At 40.3% G+C, this 21723-nt stretch overlaps 1 protein-coding gene across 1 annotated transcript; it reads right to left on the reverse strand.

The window, feature by feature from the left end:
- Positions 1 to 1812: 1812 nt before the first annotated feature.
- LOC134666915 (sodium- and chloride-dependent glycine transporter 1-like) lies at positions 1813 to 19992 on the reverse strand. The gene is made up of 13 exons (XM_063524220.1): positions 19795 to 19992; positions 17538 to 17697; positions 14631 to 14918; positions 13744 to 13897; positions 11398 to 11530; positions 6506 to 6640; positions 6023 to 6126; positions 5349 to 5586; positions 4352 to 4480; positions 3776 to 3985; positions 3096 to 3269; positions 2448 to 2633; positions 1813 to 1950 (listed from the first exon to the last, which is right to left on the reverse strand). Exons 1-12 carry the CDS (start codon positions 19990 to 19992, stop codon positions 2484 to 2486), a joined length of 2073 nt encoding a protein of 690 aa, XP_063380290.1. The 3' UTR covers positions 1813 to 1950; positions 2448 to 2483.
- Between the last annotated feature and the right edge of the window lie 1731 nt (positions 19993 to 21723).

Below are 21723 nucleotides of genomic sequence, written 5' to 3' on the forward strand. Positions count from 1 at the left end.
GCTGTACTTAGTGTCTTCACGATGTTTGACTTCACTTTTCAACGAAGATTCTGTGGCAGACTCTGAAGACTCAGAAGTAGTTGCTGTAGCATTAGCACCAGGAACCACTACAACCTTACTAGTAGTGCCTGAAGCTGCCAATGGTTTCTTTGTTGCTGTACTAGATTTGCTTACTGATGATGATTTAGTTACTGGCGCCGAGATCCCCTTCGCACTTTTCTTATCACGAGGCACACTGCTAACAACTACGGATTTAGCTGACTGTACTGATGATATTGTCTTAACGGTTGAAGGAGATGTTAAATGTGTTGTAGTTGGAATTGACTTTATCGTGATAGTTGAGGAACTCGGTGATGATTTTGTATCAGATGGTGTATTTTTCGTTTTAGATATCGATGACACTACTGTTGCCACATTATTGGATTTGGGTTTTAAACCAACATGGCCTGCAGTTGTTGAAGATATGTTAGAAGATAATTTAGTATTATCTGCTGTAATATTTGAAGTAGCTGAAGTTCTACTCAGAGCTGACGTCAGGGATGACGCTATTGTTTTTGTGTTAGTTGAAACTGGAATGTTGTCAACATTGGCGGCAGTGACAGCGACAGTGGCGGGTTTTGTTGTATTTATAATTTTAACTATATTTTTTTCTGGTTCTTTGACAGGTGACTTAACATTAGATGCCGTAATTTTACCATCTTGCCTACCCGACGTGTCTTTTAATTTTTTTGTGGTTGTTTTCACTTCTTTAGAACTAGAGCTAGAGTTTTTCAAACTAGAAATATTGCTGGATGGTTGTGGCGTGAGATTTTGCTCAGTTTCTTTGTCTTCCGATGTTATTTTTGCAAGGTTTTTAAGTTCTGGCTGTACGTTTTTGTTTATATCTACATAACTTTTATTAGTTGCAGAATTGATGTGTAATGGATCTGTTTTTGTAAAATCTTTCTTAGCCAAATTAGGCATATCGCTTAAGTTAGATACTCGTTGTGATGCTTGTATTTTTATTGGAAAGTTGGCCGTCTTATCTTCTTTAACTGGTTCAGTTAGGATGGCATTATTTGATCTTACCGACTCCTCTGTCGGATTTTTACTAGTACTTGATGTTTGTGCTGTTGTTTTACAGAATGGTGTACTGACTCTAATTTTATTGTCATTGTCTTTGTTTTGTGAACATTTTAATGATACATTAGCGGTATCACTCTCATTTAACGATACGTTGAGTTTTTTATCCAGTGTTTTAGATACGTTAGAAACTGAAGTTACTCTCGACACTGGAGATGTTACTTCGTCTTTGCTTTTATCAAATTCTTTAACGTTGTTTCCTGATTTCACAATCCCACCTTCGATAGTTGACAAAATAGGAACTGGGGTAACTTGCACCGGTTCCATTTGCTTTATTTTGCCGTCAGTGTGTATTTTAGCTGTAGTAAAAATCAACGGGCCCTGACTATAACCTGAAGGTTTACTTGTATCCACCTCGACGAGTGTTTGAGTTTTAGCTGTGATTGTATTTTTTATTCCATCTGAGGTGTTAAACACATTCGTATTCATATGATTATGAATAGATGCAGCCGATAGTGATTGTCTCTTGTCTTGTTTAAGATCCTTTACGCCATTACCAATATAAGCAGCAGTTATTTCTGTTAAATCAGTAACTGAAGGCTTTGAAATTTTATCATCTGCTAGTAAGCTATCTTTGTCGTTCGCACTTGCAAAATCAGTCTTCGTCTTTGACAATAACATTTTGGCACTTTGTTTTTCAATTTCACTTTTATCTTTCCTCTTATGTAGCAATGGTTCATTTACCATGTCGTCACTTTCATTTCGGAAATTCTGTACTTTTTTCTTTTTAGAGTTTCTAGTGGATTTTAAAATACCTGGACCGGACTTCTTTATTTCATTTTCAATGCTGCTAGTAATGGATGTGTTGTCGCCGCCATCCTGAGACAACTGTAACAAAAACATATTTGGCGTAGGGGTTAAACCTATATGCCAGTATTCTATGAATAAAATAAACCGAACATTTAAATTTGAATATTTTATGTTATGTCCGTAAGTATGTCAGTAGTATAATCGTTTGTAATACTTTTCAGTTTTTTTTAAGTAATTTATAAGTAACATAAGCCAACGTACAAAAATAATGATACCATTATCAAGGCGCACCAATTTATTTATATAACTCAAACAAAACCTCATAGCATATTGGTATGATACGAGATTAGATTACCGATGCATGCAGACGTCTTAGGATGCGTTTATAATAAAAATAAATAAGTAATAATGTCGCAATAATTGACTTGTTAATTTAATTTATTATTATCTTTCTCAAATGTATGATACTTATATGTTTATTTATCTTTATATTAGTCATGTAAGTCTGACCTGTAATTTATATTACAAATAAAATGTGAGTATGAGTATATGATAGGTAGGTAAGGTATGTGTACCTTGCGCATGGCGATAAGAGGGTGTGCATGCGGGGGTCAAGCACCGCGCTCGCGCAGTACGGGGCGGCCGTGCAGCAGCAGAACTGGCGGCGACACTTCGGGCTCCGAGCGCCGCGCTATTGCGCACACGCCTGCTTTGACCGGCGGGCCCCATTCGTCAGTCGGGCGAGCTAGTACTCGAGCTTTCTGTAAATATCAATAGAGTTTTATATCCACAGAAACAGAAAGATAACAGTTTGATGATTATGTATGGTTTATTTGGCGAACATTGGCACCTTTACCTAAAGTTCTTAGTCTATAAATAGATACTTGTGAAAGACTTTAGGCACCTAGGTATATAATAATAATATATGATCACTGTCTTTTCATTCCGTGCTTAAACTCAATATTGCGAAACAAAAAATATTCATCTAGATCCTTGGCGTTTTATGCTTTGTCTTTACCAATTATTTGGGGCATTATCTATGAAAAGATACCTGTCGATGGTGCTTACGCCACACAGCGTCGCACGGCATTGTATTTATCATCGTATCATCGTTAATAATGGCGTAGGCGCCATCGACAATAAGGTCCCTTTCATAGATAACGTCATATTTAAGTAAAATACAACTAGCAGCGAATCAATTAACTATGGAAAAAGCTATAAACCTCCATGATGGTGAGGTCGTCGGGGCCGCTGCAGATCTTGTCGACGGCCATGATCACGACGACGAACACCGGCAGCACGCCCAGCAGCCACCCGACACCGTCAGCCCACATCGGGTACACGTAGTGCCCGTACGACGCCGGCTTGTACTCGATCCAGTTGAACACGAGGATGAACTGCAGGCAATCACATCACATGCCACTAGAGGTCATCCATTAGTTACATCACATGTTTATAGGGGGGAGGGTCAAGAAAATGTGACATGTTGTGACAGGGGAGGGGGGAGTCACAAACTTTGTGACGTCACTTTAACTTATTTAAATTATTTAATTCGCTGTACAGTTAAATAACAAGTTTTAGGAACGATAATCACTTTTTTTTAATTGTCTTTCCTATCAGTTTCGGGTTATAATTATTCATATTCATTCGATTTGTCGATTTCGTTGAAAATTTTGAAAAACTGTGACGTCACGCCAGGGGGTGAGGGATTTGCCAAATATGACCAAGTGGGGGGGTGAGGGGGTGAGGGGTAAAAAAACCTAGAAATCCGTGTGATGTAAATTAATGGATGACCCCCTATTGTTAGTAGGAAATCTAAAATGGATAATTCTTACATATATAAGGTATTATATACTAAGACCTAGAATTAATACTATGATTAGGTACTTAAAGAGCTACATACCACTAAAGTAGAAGGCGTGATACATCTCCACATGGAACTCCAGAAGATGACCCAAAGCATGGACTGCCGTCCGATCATACACTGGATATCGCGACAAAACTTCTCGGCGCCGTAAATCCAGGCGATCAGTATGCACTCGCCGATTGCGATGATCAACACCGACCAGTTGGCCGCGTATTTGTCCATTAATTGTAGCCAGTACATCCCACTCTGCAATGATAAAATAACGTGAATGTGTGTGTAATTGACCCGACGACCTCGCAGCCATGTTTAAGGTGGTTCGCTTTCCATACAAAAAAAACAATTGAAATTTGTTTTATACAAATAGCACGCAAAAAACGTTTAATTTTTTATCAATGCAATACCAAAATTATGTCTTTTGCGTGATTTATGTATAAAACAAAGTTTTACTATCAATTTAGCGCAAATAAACATTTGAAAGTAGACACATGCGCACATTTATGTAGTAATAGTGTGTAATTAACTAATTAATTACTTAATATAACGCAATTGGTTTTTGCATGGAAAGCGAACCACCTTAAGCAGTCCGATAGAGATATGATATTGATAACTTACGTTAGTTGTGAAGATAAGTCCGCCCAAATAGCCGAAGACAGAAACTGCCAGTACCACCCACACTTTCTTCTGTCTCAAGTTAGGAAATCTATCCAAGATAGCGGTTGTTACGGTCTCCATAAGAGCAAACTGGAAAAGAAAATAAATACATTTAAAATCTATATGTATAGGTACTGCTTATAATAAAAAATAGATAACTATAATACCGTTTAGTAAGGTACGCTCAATGCTGCTGGCACGTACAGGGAAACTACACACAGAACACTGGCTAAACCAAACTGGATGCAGACAGGCCAAGCAGGCCATGCCTAGCATGAACGGTAAGCTCACAAGGGCGCTCCTTCAACTAGGAAAGGTTCGACTGAGTATGGTAACCAGTGTCATAACAGGTCATGGACTTTTTAACAAACATCTTTTTATAACAGGTGTCACAGACAGTCCCCTATGCCGTGGATGCATGGAGGAAGAAGAAACAGCCTCTCACGTGGTGTTGGAATGCAGCGGATTGGCCCCATACAGGGCAAAACATCTCGGATCCCCGAGTGACCTCCCCGAGGTCCTACTCAACATCAAAGGTTTGATAGGATTCCTCGAGGAGCTGGGCTGGCAAGACTAGCCCACCCCCTATCACGCAAAATAGGCGCAAGACGTCGAGTTGCGGAAAATCGCCCGAGCTACAATACAATAGATAACTATAGACCAACCGCTTAAATGAGTCCTCGCCTGCGCGGCAGGCGTACACCCGCCCGCACCTTCCCCGCCGCCCTTAGTCGTCCCACCCCGTCGCCCCCGTACCGCGCAGGCGAGAACTCATTTAAAGGACCCTGTACACAATGGGCCAGCGCCGGCCAATCCAAGGGACGCAGCCATGCGGTAGAATGAGATAGCAATATCACTTGCTCCCTCTAACGCATAAATGCGTCCCCCAGACTGGTCCTCTCTGGCCCATTGTGTACAGGGGCCTTAAGCGGTCGGTCTATAAATGTCAGCAAAGTACCTGAGAGTCGAGTCCAAGGGTCAGCAGCATTACGAAGAAGAGGATTGACCAAAGCGGCGAGACAGGCAGCCTCGTCACTACTTCAGGATACACAATGAATGCCAGACCAGCTCCTTGGTCAACAACTTTATCCACCTCCACTTCTAGCTCATGTGCCAGGAATCCAATCACGGAGAATATTACCAGTCCGGCGAAAAATGAAGTCAATATGTTGGAAGCCGCAACTATCAATGAGTCGCTGTGAAGCAAAAAAGGAATAATTATTTGACATGGAGACTTACAGTCTGACAAAAAAGAGTAGAAATAAAAAGTGGCAATACTGTAGTGTCGTCCCGTTTTCATACTTAAATTGATTTAAAAGAGACGACACTACGGTATTGCCTCTTTTTAATTTTTACTCTTTTTAGTCAGACTTATACAAATAATCTCCCTTAACATTAATGAAAAAAAAAATTCTAATATAGTTGGTCAAGCAGATCCTGTCAGTAGAAAAAGGCGGCAAATTTGAAAAATGTAGGCGCGAAGGGATATCGTCTCATACAAAATTTAAACTTCGCACCTTTTTCTATTGACAAGATTTGCTTGACCATCTATAGCTAATTAATATCTTAAGCGATATGCGAAAAAACTGGCAGTATCAAAAGTATAATTAAAATTGTATTGATTTCACTTACATATAGCAGTTATTTGAGAATTTGTTGTAAGATGATAAAGTAATGAGTCCACCCCATGCCGGGCTAAGGGCGAAAAATATTTGCACGGCAGCGTCACCCCAAACCTGAAATATCGCCGTATTGACTATAGACTTTTCTCACCATCATTATTAAAATTAGAAACAACTCAGTTCAAGAAATAAAAAGTGGATTCCTCGCGGGCATATTGTATAATTGTAGTTAGCAAGAAAAATACTTACGCTACGTCTTACGTAGGCGAACAACGCGCGAACGCGGCGCGGCGCGGCGCGACGAAATCAATCCTTTGATGCCCATAGAAGTGTCCTACGTAAGCGATCTCGTTGCGAACGCGGTGCGGCGCGATTTGCACGCGAATGTCAGGCGGCGGCCGCTTTCGCCGCGCCGCGCCGCGCCGCGTTCGCGCGTTGTTCGCCTACGTAAGACGTAGCGTTATAGTTCGACACTTAAATTAATTTTACATACTTGAGCGTTTGCTAGTTGACTGAAATCCGGTGTGAGGTAAAACAGAATTCCGGTCCCAGCGCCTGGCAATGTTACTCCGCGGAAGAACAAAATCACCAGCACAACGTACGGAAACAGTGCAGTGAAATACACGACCTGCAAATTTGAAAGACTTCAGGAAAAATGTTTTTTCTACTCGTCGACTGTAATGCATGAATTACTAAATCACGTACCTTTCACTAGAGGCTCCCGACTCAAATAATAATGACTTCATTACGAAACGCTAATAGTGAACTATAATGAATTTGAACAATCACGAGGACATCAAGAGGACAAAACCAAATGATAGGACAAAAGACATCAACGAGCTTTTTTTAATTGAAAAAGAAGGTCGTTGATGTCTTTTAGTCTATCGTTTTAACCACTGAGATATAATACCCAAATTTGTTTAATGAATTAGCTTGTATAGTAAAAACGGATTGTATGCGTATGAAGGGTTTAAGAGCGCTCTTACAAGAAAAGTCGAAATAATGCAAAATTGATGATACTAGTCGACGAAATTCAGGACTTTGTGCTCATTATTAGAAACAATGAGTACTTGTTCCAGTAAAAGCGTCTTCTTATCTTTTTAAATATCGTTGTAAATATTAGAAAAAGGACTTATTAAATTAGTAATGAATTTTTTTTCTGATGGTCGTTTCCGAAAAACCGCGTGAAGCACTGAACGGCAAGCTCTTATTTGGAAATGTTGAGAAGTTTACTCTGCTAAACCTGGCTATTTTGTATTACTAATACCCTGTACTTTAGGCATATCAAACGATATTTTTCCTACATACCTTTGAGAAAGAGAAAATCAAAGTAAAACGAACTCAATTTTCTCTCCGAAACAAGTGTCAATTTCTACGAAAATCTACTTAATATCGAAGTCATTTTCATACTCAAGCAATCTGCAACGTTTGCTTATACTGTTGGTATACATTAGTGTTTATGAAATTCTACTATAATTTTTTGGCAATTTTTTGAAAACTACTCTATATTACCGATGACGCGCGCTCGCCAGCTCAGTGCCGCGGCAGAGCTTGTACAGGCAGGACGTGTGTCGGTCGGCTCCGCACTTTTTCAACGGCGACGACGAGGTTTTTTATCATTGTGTGCGGCGGGCGCCGTGTAAAACGCTATACTGTGTGCGTGTAAACCGCAACGAGAGACTTTGATCCTAGCACTGTTTTTATAGTATTATAATTTATAATGGTACAGTTTAATAAACTACCGGACAGGATTAAAAATATTTGAAACGACCTGACATTCTATATGTATTTATTTGACTCAAGATAGTACTCAGGGTCTGATGATGGAGCCGGAAGGTGGTCACCGGTACCAATCAACCATGCAACTAAACCACTTCGTGTTTAGGCTCGTTTTATTCGTCTCAACAAGATCTTTGACACAAGATAGTACTCAGGGTCTGATGATGGAGCCGGAATGTGGTCACCGGTACTAATCAACCATGCAACTAAACCATTTCGTGTTTGGGCTCGTTTAATTCGTCTCAACAAGATCTTTGACACAAGATAGTACTCAGGGTCTGATGATGGAGCCGGAAGGTGGTCACCGGTACCAATCAACCATGCAAGTAAACCACTTCGTGTTTGGGCTCGTTTGATTCATCTCAACAAGATCTTTGACACAAGATAGTACTCAGGGTCTGATGATGGAGCCGGAAGGTGGTCACCGGTACCAATCAACCATGAAACTAAACCACTTCGTGTTTAGGCTCGTTTTATTCGTCTCAACAAGATCTTTGACACAAGATAGTACTCAGGGTCTGATGATGGAGCCGGAAGGTGGTCACCGGTACCAATCAACCGTGCAACGAAACCACTTCGTGTTTAGGCTCGTTTTATTCGTCTCAACAAGATCTTTGACACAAGATAGTACTCAGGGTCTGATGATGGAGCCGGAAGGTGGTCACCGGTACCAATCAACCATGCAACTAAACCACTTCGTGTTTGGGCTCGTTTGATTAGTCTCAACAAGATCTTTGACACTGAAGATACACAAGGTTTGATTATGGAGCTGAAAGGTGGCCACGGGTACCAGTCTATCATGTAACTGAACCACTTCGTGTTTAGGCACGTTTTATTCATCTCAACAAGATCTTTGACACAAGATAGTACTCAGGATCTGATGATGAGTTCGAAGGTGGCGACGGGTACCTGTCTATCATGCAGTGTTGGCATCAATCTGAACTAAATCAATTCGGATTGATCAATCGAACTGACGCGTCAATCCGAATTGATCAATCCGAATTGATCAATTCGAATTGATTTAATTCTGATTGACGCGTCGATCCGATTGAATCAATTGGAATTAACGCATCAATCCTCAATTTGGATTAAATCAATTCTCAATCTAGATTAACCTAGGGTCCCTTTCCCTTCCCTAAGATTAGTTTTCAAAGGTGTCCTTTTTAGGGACTTACTGGACTTAAAGTCGATATCTGAGGTTCCCAGAGGTTCGAAAACATGTTCCTGATGTCAGTATTGACTGATGTCCCTTTTAGGGACATTTTTCGAAATTGGCCAATTACGTTCATATTCGTAATCGATGTCGACCATAGGTCCCGAAAAATGTTTCTGACGTCAGTATTGAAGGATGTCCCTTCCATTTCGGGACATTTTTTTAAATTGATCGTTGGCACTTTAAAACGATATCTGAGATTTCCAAAGGTTCCGTAACATGTTTATTTTCTGGACATTTATGGGACATTTCTTCCAATTAACCGATTGCGTTCAAAATCGATATCTGAGGTGCCCAAAGGTTTCGAAACATGTTTCTGACGTTTCACAAAAATGGCCTAAATAAAAAGGACATTAGGTAGGTACATACAAAGTAATCGTCAATACGAATTGACGATTGAGGATTGACCGATCAATTCGAATTAACGATTAGTAATCGTCAATCTTCAATCAGTAGATTTAGAATTAGTTTCGTCAATCGTCAATTCGAATTGATCGGTCAATTCTCAATCGTCAATTCGAATTGATTTTTTGCCAACACTGCTATCATGTAACTGAACCACTTCATGTTTGGGCTCGTTTGATTCGTCTCAACAAGACCTTGGACACAAGTTAGTACTCAGGGTCTGATGATGGAGCTGGACTGTGGCCACGGGTACCAGTCTACCATGTAACTGAACCACTTCGTGTTTGGGCTCGTTTGATTCGTCGCAACAAGATCTTTGACACAAGATACTACTCAGGGTCTGATGATGGAGCTCGAAGGTGGCGACGGGTACCAGTCTATCACATAACTGAACCACTTCGTGTTTGGGCTTCGTGTTTGGTTTATCACCTAGTGTCAAAGATCTTGTTGAGACGAATCAAACGAGCCTAAACACGAAGTGGTTTAGTTGCATGGTTGATTGGTACCGGTGACCACCTTCCAGCTCCATCATCAGACTCTGAGTATCACCTAGTGTCAAAGATCTTGTTGAGACTAATCAAACGAGCCTAAACATGAAGTGGTTTACTTGCATGGTTGATTGGTACCGGTGACCACCTTCCGGCTCCATCATCAGACTCTGAGTATCACCTAGTGTCAAAGATCTTGTTGAGACTAGTCAAACGAGCCTAAATATGAAGTGGTTTAGTTGCATGGTTGATTGGTACCGGTAACCAACTTCCAGCTCCATCATCAGACTCTGAGTATCACCTATATATAGTTCGTTTTTTTAGCATTAGAAAGAACTCTACAGAAGCAAGCGTGCAGTTTTTATCAGGCTCTTTAATTGTTAATAATGATTGAATTATCTAATGAAGCATGGTCAATACATATAATTTACTTCAAATTATTACCGCTAATAGTGCCGGATTTGGAACCACAAGCTTACTTCTGCGAAGTTCTTTCTAATGCTAAAAAAAACGGACTATAGTGTCAAAGATCTTGTTGAGATGAATAAAACGAGCCTAAACACGATGTGGTTTAGTTGTATGGTTGATTGGTAATGGTGACCACCTTCCAGCTCCATCATCAGACCATGAGTACTGTCTTGTGTCAAAGATCTTGTTGAGACGAATCAAACGAGCCCAAGCACGAAATTGTTTAGTTACATGAGAGACTGGTACCCGTGGCCACCTTCCAGCTCCATCATCAGACCCTGTGTATCTTCAGTGTCAAAGATCTTGTTGAGACGAATCAAACGAGCCCAAACACGAAGTGGTTTAGTTACATGATAGACTGGTACCCGTGGCCACCTTCCAGCTCCATCATCAGACCCTGTGTATCTTCAGTTTCTTGTAACTTGTTTCTTGTAAATAATTGAGTACCTATAATTTCTTTCGAGTAATATACGTTCATAAGTACGAGTATGGGGCTATTCATAAATTACGTCGTTTCAAATGGGAGGAGGGGGGGGCTGGACATCGGATGATGGTAGCATGACGTAGGAGGAAACAGAGTCATCCGAAGCATGATTTTTGGATGATTTGAGGGATGGGGGGGTCAAAAATAGATGACGTAATTTATGAACAGCCCCTATGTACATTTGTACTGCATTTAGTATTTTCGTACTTACCAAATAACAGTTTTAGGACTTTATAAGTTAAGTACAGTTAGTGTTGTTATGGTTGATTTCAATATGCTTCACGAAGGATCAAGAATGTTTAATCCATCATTGTAGTGCGAGTGTGGTAGAAGGGATCGGAATACTGAGCTCGCACGGCCTGCCGCAGCGCGTAAAATACCTAAACTCGCTCAACCCCGAAATGTAATAGCACTCTTAACAACAATTTTTCCTATTTGTAAAACAAATAACTAATTAATATATTACTTAATTCGAAACATGTCATAGTAGCCCTTCTTTGTCTAGCCCCCTAGTTACCCTAGTCTACACATTTAAAATGTTCTGATACCTTTCCAGATGACTGCACCCCTTTGCACAAGCAAAGGAAAACTATAAGCCAAGCAGCAAATAAGCACGCCGCCATGTCCAATCGTATGTGACCTATTTCTTCTATCCCCGATGAAAGCCCGAGCACCTTGTTACTGCAATAAAGGTAATGAACTTGCTTTATCAGAACTCATGCTACATCGTGTCTCCGCTCCGTGTCAAATGCTTGTCACATCGTTGCTTTGAAATATAGTTCAGTCATTATATCCAAAAAACCGACCCTACCCGTGAATAATTAGTTCTTGGATTTTTTTTTCGTAGGTCCCTCGGGGGGGGGTCACTGGGAGAGTAAATTCAAAAAGTAGACTGAATCAGGCTCCTGCGTATATTCGAAAAACGGTTTTTCTTGAATAACTCGGCCATTTTTGATTTTACAGTAAAACCGTGAGGACAAAAATTGTAGGAGATTTGATTCTCTACAAGTTTGGTCCTCACAATTATTCTTCTAAAAATAAAATTCCGTAAAATCAAAAATGGCTGAGTTATTCAAGAAAAACCGTTTTTCGAATATACGCAGGAGCTTGATTCAGTCTACTTTTTAACCGACTTCCAAATCCCAAAGGAGGAGGTTATCAATTCGGTTGTATGTTTTTTATTTTTATTTTTATTTTTTTTATTTTTTATGTTTGTTACTCCATATCTCCGTCATTACTGGACCGATTTTGAAAATTATTTTTTTGATTGTATGTATATGCATACAGATTGGTCCCGTTTTTGTCAAAATCCAGTTCTGATGATGGGATCCATGAGGAATCGACGGAACTCCTCAAATCTTAAAGGCATACATATGGTGATTTTTGTGTTTTTATCAATAAATCAAGCATATACATTCAAAAACGTGACATTTGATGAAGTGGAACTGCTGATGATGATCAGAACGGAACTCTTCAACGACGCATAGTTCACCTTTGGCGATTTGTCCTCTTCGTTATGTTTGTTAAGCAAGTTAAGTTTTTAAGCCACAATTTTGTCAAGCTCGAGTTCTGATGATGGGATCCATGAGAAATCGAGGGAACTCCTCAAATCTTAAAGGCATACGTATAGAATTTTTTGTATTTTCATCATAAAATCAAGCATTTACATTAAAAACTGTCGCATTTGATGAAGTGGAACTGCTGATGATGATCAGAACAGAACTCTTCAACGACGTATAGTACATGTTTGGTGATTTCGAATTTCGATTTTGACTTGGACTGGGACCCGGACCCGGACCCGGACTCGGACCGGGACTCGGACCCGGACTCTGACTCAGAGACCCGGACCTTGACCCGGAAAACCACTATGATACCTAAACTAAATAAACCACTATGATTACCTACCATAAAATGTGGGTATGATGATGCCAAACCCCTCCCGCTCAAACTCCCGTACACCGCACCGCATGCGCCGTTAAGTGGGTTAGGTTAGGTTTGAACTGCGATCCTCACAGAACCGAACAAAAGTGGGTTAGGTTTGGTTAGAACTGCGAGTCTTACAGAAACGAAATGCTACTAGAAAAGTGGGTTTGATTAGGTTCGAACTGCGATCCTCACAGAACCGAACTGCTATCAGAGAAATGGGTTAGGTTAGGCTAGAACTACGACCCTTAAGGAAACGAAATGCTACTAGAAAGTACTGGTTTTACCTCCTTTTCTACATAGTGCACCATCTACCATAATCTTTCACCGGGCCCCATAGAAGTCGGTTTTTTTTTCTTAAAAATTATTGAATTTACACTCCCAGTGACCCCCCTGAGCGACCTACGAAAAAAAAATCCAAGAACTAATTATTCACGGGTCAAAATCTATAATGACTGAACTAATATAAGCTGACTAATATTACAATGAAATATTTATTTTTTAATTTTTAACAAGCAGAAACGTCTGCGAACGATGCGATTAAGTATAGAATAAATTTAAAAGTGGAAAAATGACTGTCTTGCTTGTCTTGTTTGCTGACTTATCCAGATATTTTAACCTTAATTGTTCAGTAACTCAAATCTCAATAAATAAGTATTACTAATTACTGTTCCGCAGTTTGGCGAAATTGCAAATCTGTAAATTATTCAGATTTAGTAAAAAAAAATACACAATACCCATGTATTTACTTTCCTCGGATGAAGGCACCCATTTGTGCCTTTCATCCCTTGGTTCACTATTAAGTGGGTATATTGTACCTACGCAGTAATTTCACACGATTCAAAATATCTGGAATATGGATGACGTGGGCTAGTATTATAAACACTCGCTTCCTTTAGCCTTTGAACTTCATGTAAATTAAACTCCCTCGCCTGCGGGGTTTGGATTTCTGTGATTTCTTGGTAACTTACGTAAAGTACTCCTCCGCTGGTGGCCGCCTCAGGGCCGTGTCTGCTAATGCGCTGATATTATGAGCAATGGTGTAACTCTGGTTGAAGCATTTTCTTAGATAATACGTTCCATTCTGTGCCTCACATAAATCGGCTTCCTCATATGAATAACAATCTGAAATAAGAAAGGTATCATTATGCAAAGTATAGGTATATACCATTTTCTCTACAAGTTTCGTGTCGTTACAATAATTACAAAGAGACAATTAGCACTTTCGGTTGTTTTTTCCATGGCGGCATTGTGACATTGCGGCCGGCAAGTCTGGCATAGATAACCTAGATACTTAAACATATATCGGGGATTTTCTTTTCTTAACAGGTAATTAGGTACCTACCTACTAATTATACCTAATATGTCTTTCGTTGTAATACTATCAAATGGGTAGGACTTTAGACAGGTATTTTTTTGTGTACGTACATGTGATGTGCCTACTCAATTCGTAGTTCAATAATCAAATTTTTAAGATTACTCATGAACGGTACACGGGTACAAAGTTATCAGAATTTTTTCTAATATTGTCCAGAGTTTTCCTTATCTAAAATTCCGTACGTGTCCTACACGTCACGGTACAATAGTGCAGTATTTTAATATTTTTAATAAATGACTCGTCAATGTCGGGACCGGTGAAGAAAATATGAGAGCAGTGTGCTTGAGCCTCAATCCTTGACTTGATATAAGGTAAACGTACTAGTGCTCGACATGCTAATGCCCAATAGATTAGGTACACCTTGATGTCACCTTTATTGACAATGACTTAAGTTTCAAGATGACATGTACTGGGATTGCGTCGAGTACCAGTACGTTTACCATACTTAACTTTAGAAACTTATTAAACGACTCTACTTACGTTCAGTACTCCAATCGGCGTCACAATTCTGCCACGGCAGCTGATAAAACATGCTGGTGAATGAGACAGCCATGTAGTATATAGTCCAGGCTATTATGAGGTTGTAATACAGCATTACAATGCTGGAGACGATGACCATGCCGTAGCCAAGCCCACGGAACAGAGGGCAGAATTGGTTGTAGACGGCCACAGGGCCTAGGGCTGCGTACTGCCCAAAAGAAAGCTCCATGAACATAAGCGGGAGACCCGCTATAATGAGCATTACGGTGAACGGGATAAGGAATGCACCTGAAAATAAAATTTAAGGTTAATTTGCAAAGAAAGACTGGGGCCGATTTTTTAATATCGAGCGCTCGATTTCGTCACTCGAAAATCTGTGGGAAAACGGCGAAATGCTATTAAATTATATAAAGATCGATCCCTATAGAAAAAATTAAAATATTTACACAACGTATCAGAATGAAATATTTACACAACGAATCAAAATGTTACTTTGCCTCTTTGTCGGTTGTTTGGTCGTACGTATTACGTACTGTCGGTCGGACCTGGGTATATTCTAAAGAAAATAGCCTGTAAAATCGATTTTACTGTTTCTTTTACATCAGGCGCTTATGAAATTTATTTAAAAGACCGACTGATATATCGAAACTATAAGGGTTCTGTTTTTACCATTTACTTAGGTAATCCTAAAAATGTATAGTAGCCATAGTTAGATTACAAGTCACTTACATAAGTTACTTACTTACTGATTAATCTAAACACGGCGTTTAAGGTGAGTTTACCCTGACGCTTTTTGTTGACAAGACGCTAATATGATCAAAGGTATGCTAATTAATTAGATTGCACACAAATATACATATTTTATACTATATCATTTCCTAATCTCACATTGAAAGGATGATGAAATAACTAGCTACATAATGTAGAGCAGCTGTAAATATTTTTACAGTACATATGGTCCTATTTTTCCGCACTAGTGCGTAAAATAGCACTTTTCGTGCGATGTCAAAAGTTTAAAGGGCCATATGTACTGTAAAACGTTGTACGATACACGTGCGAATAGGTAATTTGCAACTCGTGTCGATTTAAAACACTCCCTTCGGTCGTGTTTTAATTTATCGCCACTCGTTTCGAATTTCCTCTTTTTCGCACTTGTATCGTAAATAACTAATTTCATAAAATAATTGGTTTCTTTACGTTTGCCCTTAACACCTACGCTGGGATAATAACTCACGCGTATAACCTCGAGCGGCCTACCACACAAGGAAAAGTTGCAATCGAATTCGAATCAACGGTTTTAGAAAATAGAGTTGAATTTGTTTTGTTTTAAAATAACGAAACAAAACAAAAGCTCTGTTTAATTTCATTCAGATTAAAATTTCATTGGAGGTAATTTGTACTTACTTAGTATTAGGACATTGAACTCCAAGGGGATAATTAAACATACTTTGCATTGCTTCTTTTGTCCCCTTCGAGCAACACCGGCTTCCGACACGTCGGAAGGGAGGGGCCCAAGCGATATCTCACCGTACAAATCATTCTGCCATTTTTCGCGGGGGGAAGGTGCACACAGTCGCACTTCTCACACACTTACATACAAAATCCAATCAAAGGCCCTACCGCGAACCACGTTCGACGTGTTGCCTCTCTATGGCACTTGTAAATTCATACGTAAGTGTGACAGGGAGGCAACACGTCGAACGTGGTTTGCGGTAGGCCCTCTGTAATGACGACACAAATACATAGAAAATGACACACGTCAAAGACAAATCTTGCAAACCTCGATCTCTTTTTGTGTACGGACGAGTGACTAGTGTCACAACACGCACACTAACACATTTTCTTTGAAGTATGTCATTGTATTCTGAGAGATGAGAAGTCGGATTTGTCGCTCTACCGATCCGCAATTTGTACTGAGCGAGTAAAATCGATAAATCCAACAATTACTTGAGACTAAAATATAATAATTGTATTTAAATGTAATTAAACGTATGATATGTAAAAAAAATATTACATGTGAAATGTAACACTTTCTTTTTGTAAATTTGATGTCCCCGACCTCTTTTTATAACAAAAAACCGAGCAAACAGGCATTTTTGTGCAGCAGTGTTCACGCGCGCGTCTGGACTCAGTCTAGTGAAAAATCCAAGTGCAACTAGTTTTATTACTCGCGCTAGATTTTATTGACGCGCTAATCTTGTACCTCGGCAGAGGGGAAATAGTGCGAATGCCGCCTCCCTTCCGTGTTGCTCGAAGTTTGTCCCGGTGTCGTAGAAAAGATGCCACTGAGGCGGGAATGTGGTACAATGCCAAACGTTTTTTGTATGCAGTGATGAAATTAATGCAAAAGTGGTTAATGTTCATTGTCATAATCGCTATGACGGTTTGTTAACATTCATAGTCGATTTAAAAAAAAATCACGTTATGTAAGAGTTTACATGATTTGACGCATTATTTTATACATAATTTTCTGTAGTTAGTGTTGTAAACACGTATGGTAGGTACTTACCTACAAAGTTAATAACCACACGCCAAACATGCTGAGACCCCTCTAGGTCAGCATTGACAGCACTAATTTACCTAGTTCATTCATTAATAAGTAGACACAGACAAAACATCCTCCAGACTGAGCTTAGTCGCGCTACCCCCTCTGCCACGCATACGGTAATTTTACTCCATGTTCGAGTCGAAAGTGTCTTTGTGTGACGTCCGTGTCTTTGAACGGACCAATCATGGCACGGGACTTCGCTCACCTCGTCCCCCGCACCCCCGCATTTTTGGCAGCATCGGTTGCATGAAATAATTGCTCTAAGCTCGGTCTAGAAGATTCCTAGTCTATGTAAGTAGATAACACATTTCCGATTTTCGCGGCAGGCTCATCCCGCGCTCGCCCTCCTCGGAACTCACCTCCCCCGTTGTTGTAGCAGAGGTAAGGGAAGCGCCACACGTTGCCGAGCCCGACGCTGTAGCCCAGCAGCGACAGCAGGAAGTCGAACCGGCCCGTCCAGTTCCCTCGCTCGGGCTCCGCGTCCTCCGCCGGAGCCTCCGCATCCGACTCGTCTTTATTCTGCGCACAAAACAAAAAAATAATGGATACGGTAAAATTAACGACAATTGTTAACTTAATAACAGGACAGTTCGATGGCCGACAAAGGACATTGTTCCGGTCCCATGTTTGGCCTAAGACTAAACAGACATTGTTGATTGTCATTTGTCAGGTTAACTCCTGAAACTCAAATTAGTTGTGTAGGTACCTACTGCCCCTACTGGAGGCATATTCTGGCTGTCTGGTTGTAATAACAGATTTGACACTAACGGATCATATCAAAAACAAATCCAGATCAAATTCATAACCTGTTATGACAATCAGAATAACCCTCCTAATTGTGAACGTAAGTAAATCATTGACATAAATTTCGCGATTTTGAGGTTATCTTCTGAATTATTGTATCTATATCTGAATATGTATTATATTAAATATATACTTAGTGCTATATATTATGATAAAATAAACTACCATTGAATTGAAGACCTCAGATATCGTTCTATTAAAGAACAATACATGGCGCAGTCGGTAGGATCACGAGGATATATATATATATATATATATATATATATACTAATATATATATATTAATATATATATTATAGATCACGGTTGACGCATTCATGCAATTAAGACACAATTCTCTACCTAATTGCTAAGTGAGCCAAATCGACGAGAACATTTACCTACTCAGGCATACGTTTGTACCATTTATGTAGGTAATAATAATATTCACACGGAGGTAAACTCTCCTGCGCTCGCGGTGTTACGGTTAAAAATAATTTGACTTAAACCTTTACTACCTGCTACTTGCGAGGCGTTCAAACGAGTATCGCCCTAATGGCCTAAAGGATGACTCACGCTAGACCGGGCCGTGGAACACCGCGAGCGCAGGCGGTTGTACGTAACATCTTGCACGCAGGCGGTTTGCTTAGCGCTGTACGCACGACCACTTGCTGTATGAAAAAAAAGCAAACCCCCCTCCCCCCCGGTTTTTTTCAGTTGCGTATAGGCTGCGCCATTGTCAAAATTGGTTTAGCCTATGTCACCATCACCATTAGTTTTCGTCAAACATACTAGGGGTCAAATTGGTAGGTAAAAGGGTGAATTGCATAAAAAATACGTAGTTAAGCCTAGTTAAGAATCTGTAATTAGTTTTAAGTTGCATAGTGCTACGAAATTACAATTATATGTAAATTGTATTGGATTTTATTATACCTAATCCATACACACATAACATAAGTCTAATATAGCATCGCTTGTGGTAAAACAATGGATTCAATTAACTGGAGGCCGGCTAATTACAGGTCCTTAACTATGTATATTTTTGCAATTCACCCAAAAAATAACTATTAAGTTATATTATCATTCACCTTGGTGTGATCCGGACTGAAAGCGACACCATGTACCGGGGCTAATTTGGCTTACATATTTCCTTTACAACTCTGCTGAAACGTCCAAAAACAGGCAAGCCGGTGGGAATCAGCTTTTATGGACGCGCCGCCTCTGCCATGTACGTATAGCTACATATGTATATTGATTATTGAATATTGCTTTATGCATGAGTAGCAACTTTGTGTACATAACACGTGTCACGATTTTACACGCATTTTGGCACATCGCGATGCATGTCTAGCCAGGGCTATAACCGCGAAAATAAAATTTCGTCAATTGCGGGTATTGTTCTCCGTTACTCTACGTCTTAATGAGATTAAAAGAGAAAGATCGTTTACAGTCGTTATCGTTTATCGTTATTGTTTACATAAAGTGTCCTCAAAAATGAAAGCTCTATTAACCCCTTAAATACGTTACCTACCTGTTAAAATTTCTGACGAAGTATTAAATTAACGACCGTAAGTAATACTTGGCGCCGTAATGAGATGACAATCGTTTAAGGACAAACGCTAATCGAAAAGTAAAACTTCTAACCTCAAACTAACAAGAGGGGAAATGCTTTACGCATACCACCCGGCGCGGGGACGGGCCGGGATGGTTATGTGGGACTCCCTGTTGTGGGCTAATGAGACCCCAGGTTTACCCACCAAACCCCCTCTGTTGCCGCCTCGTTGCTATACGGCGAGGTCCCAGGAACGCCAAAGTACTCTTCCGCAAACTAACCTTTTTTTTGTTGACGGAGTGGTAAAATACGTTACGCATTCCCCCGGCCTGGGGAGCCATGAGGGATATGTGGGCCTCCCTCCTGCAGCCGCCCTCTCCTGTTGAGAGGGGGAGAGGAGGTATACCCACTAAAGGCCACTCCGGCGTCACCCTTCTTACCGTTTTGAAGGAGCCATGGGATGCCTGGGGTTCTACCATGACTCCTTCTGGTGGCCCTGGCTTATGTTACGCCAGACTACCCACACCGATGGAAAAGAGTCTCCGCAAACTAACCTATCCTAACTAATGTATCGGGATAACATGCGCCGAAAAGACCTTTTTGTTATATGACGACCTTGACCCGATTCGCGGTGCATCTCGCGCGTAACAATTAGTAACGTGAGCTGAGCAATATTCTAGGTCACGTTTTTTTTTTTTTTTTTTTATTATGAATGGGCTTACTCATGGCCACAGACTAGCCGAGGCGTAGACGTGGCCTACGATGGAGCGAGCTTGCCCAGAAGGTGCCTGTTCACTCTTGATTTGAAGGTTGCCGGGTTATAAGAACACGGAAATATAGACGCCGGCAGGGAATTCCATTCCTTGGCAGTTCGCATAAGGAAAGTAGAAGCAAAGTGCTTCGTGCGAATTGGTGGAATATCTACCATGTAAGGATGGAAACCGGCCGTGCGTCTAAAAGTCCGATGGTAGAATGGGGACGGTGGTATAAGCTCGTGTAGCTCTTGGGCACACTCCCCGAAGTGCAGCCTGTAGAATACCGACAGGCTGGCGACTTTCCGCCGATGGGCCAAAGACTGAAGCTTAGCCGTTAGCTTCTTGTCGCCAATCATCCTCCTGGCTCTGCGCTCCACTGAGTCCAAAGCGGCGAGTTGGTATTTAGTTGAGCCATCCCACAGGTGGCTGCAATACTCCATACACGACCGGACTTGAGCTTTGTAAAGTGTTAGAAGCTGTCCAGGTGTGAAGTATCGCTTCACCTTATTTAGGACGCCCAGCTTTCTGGCCGCAGTTTGAGCTTTAGACTCAATGAAGCTGCCGAAGCTGAGGACTGAACTCAGCTCCATGCCGAGGAGTTCCAGACTGTCGGCAATAGGTACAGATGCACCCCGGAAAGAAGGAGTCAGGTCGAATGGACTCCGTTTTGCGGAAAATAGACACGTCTGCGTTTTGGAGGCATTGAACGTGACCAGATTGTCATCACTCCACTGGGAAACGAGACTTAGCGTCAAGTTCATTCGCTCAACCATGGCCTCACAGGTTCAAATCCGAATTTATGGGATCAAATCATGATGAAATACCGCTCCGTTCAACACGAATTTCATTTAATTGATGCTCATTATCTAGTTTGCATTAAACGTTATGACAACATGTTTATTGTTTATTAACAAAAAAAACTTGCAAAATATTTAATAGATAATAGTTTTTATAATATGCAAGAGTTTTTTTAAAGTTACAGTTATACCTGTAATAGAAATGTAAAGAAGATCTCATGAATGTTGAATTTCCATAATTATTTATACTGTATGTATCAGAACGAAAGGCAAAGAAAGAGACCCATTAATGTTTAGGTCATACTGAGCAACGAAAACGCGGAAAAAAAAAATGGATGTTTCATTTCCTTGCTGTTAGAAAAGGTACAGAAAGCTTTTCTCCGTTCTCCGTTAGGTACTTAATTTTACAGTGCATTGGTGTTAGCTGTAATGCTGTAAAATTTGATTTCAATAAATATCAAATATCAAATACATTTTGCTGGTCTAATGTACAAATTTCCTATAGGAGAGTCAATTTTGTAAGTTACGTACTTAATTTGCAGTGCCCTTACAGGGCTCATAGATTGTCACCATTCTAATGTAAGATCTAATTGTACCTATGAAAGCAATAAATTACTGTATACTGATCTTTATAAGTACTTATTTGGATGTTGATCCT

This window comes from Cydia fagiglandana, chromosome 8 (assembly GCF_963556715.1).
Source record: "Cydia fagiglandana chromosome 8, ilCydFagi1.1, whole genome shotgun sequence".
NCBI lineage: Eukaryota > Metazoa > Arthropoda > Insecta > Lepidoptera > Tortricidae > Cydia > Cydia fagiglandana.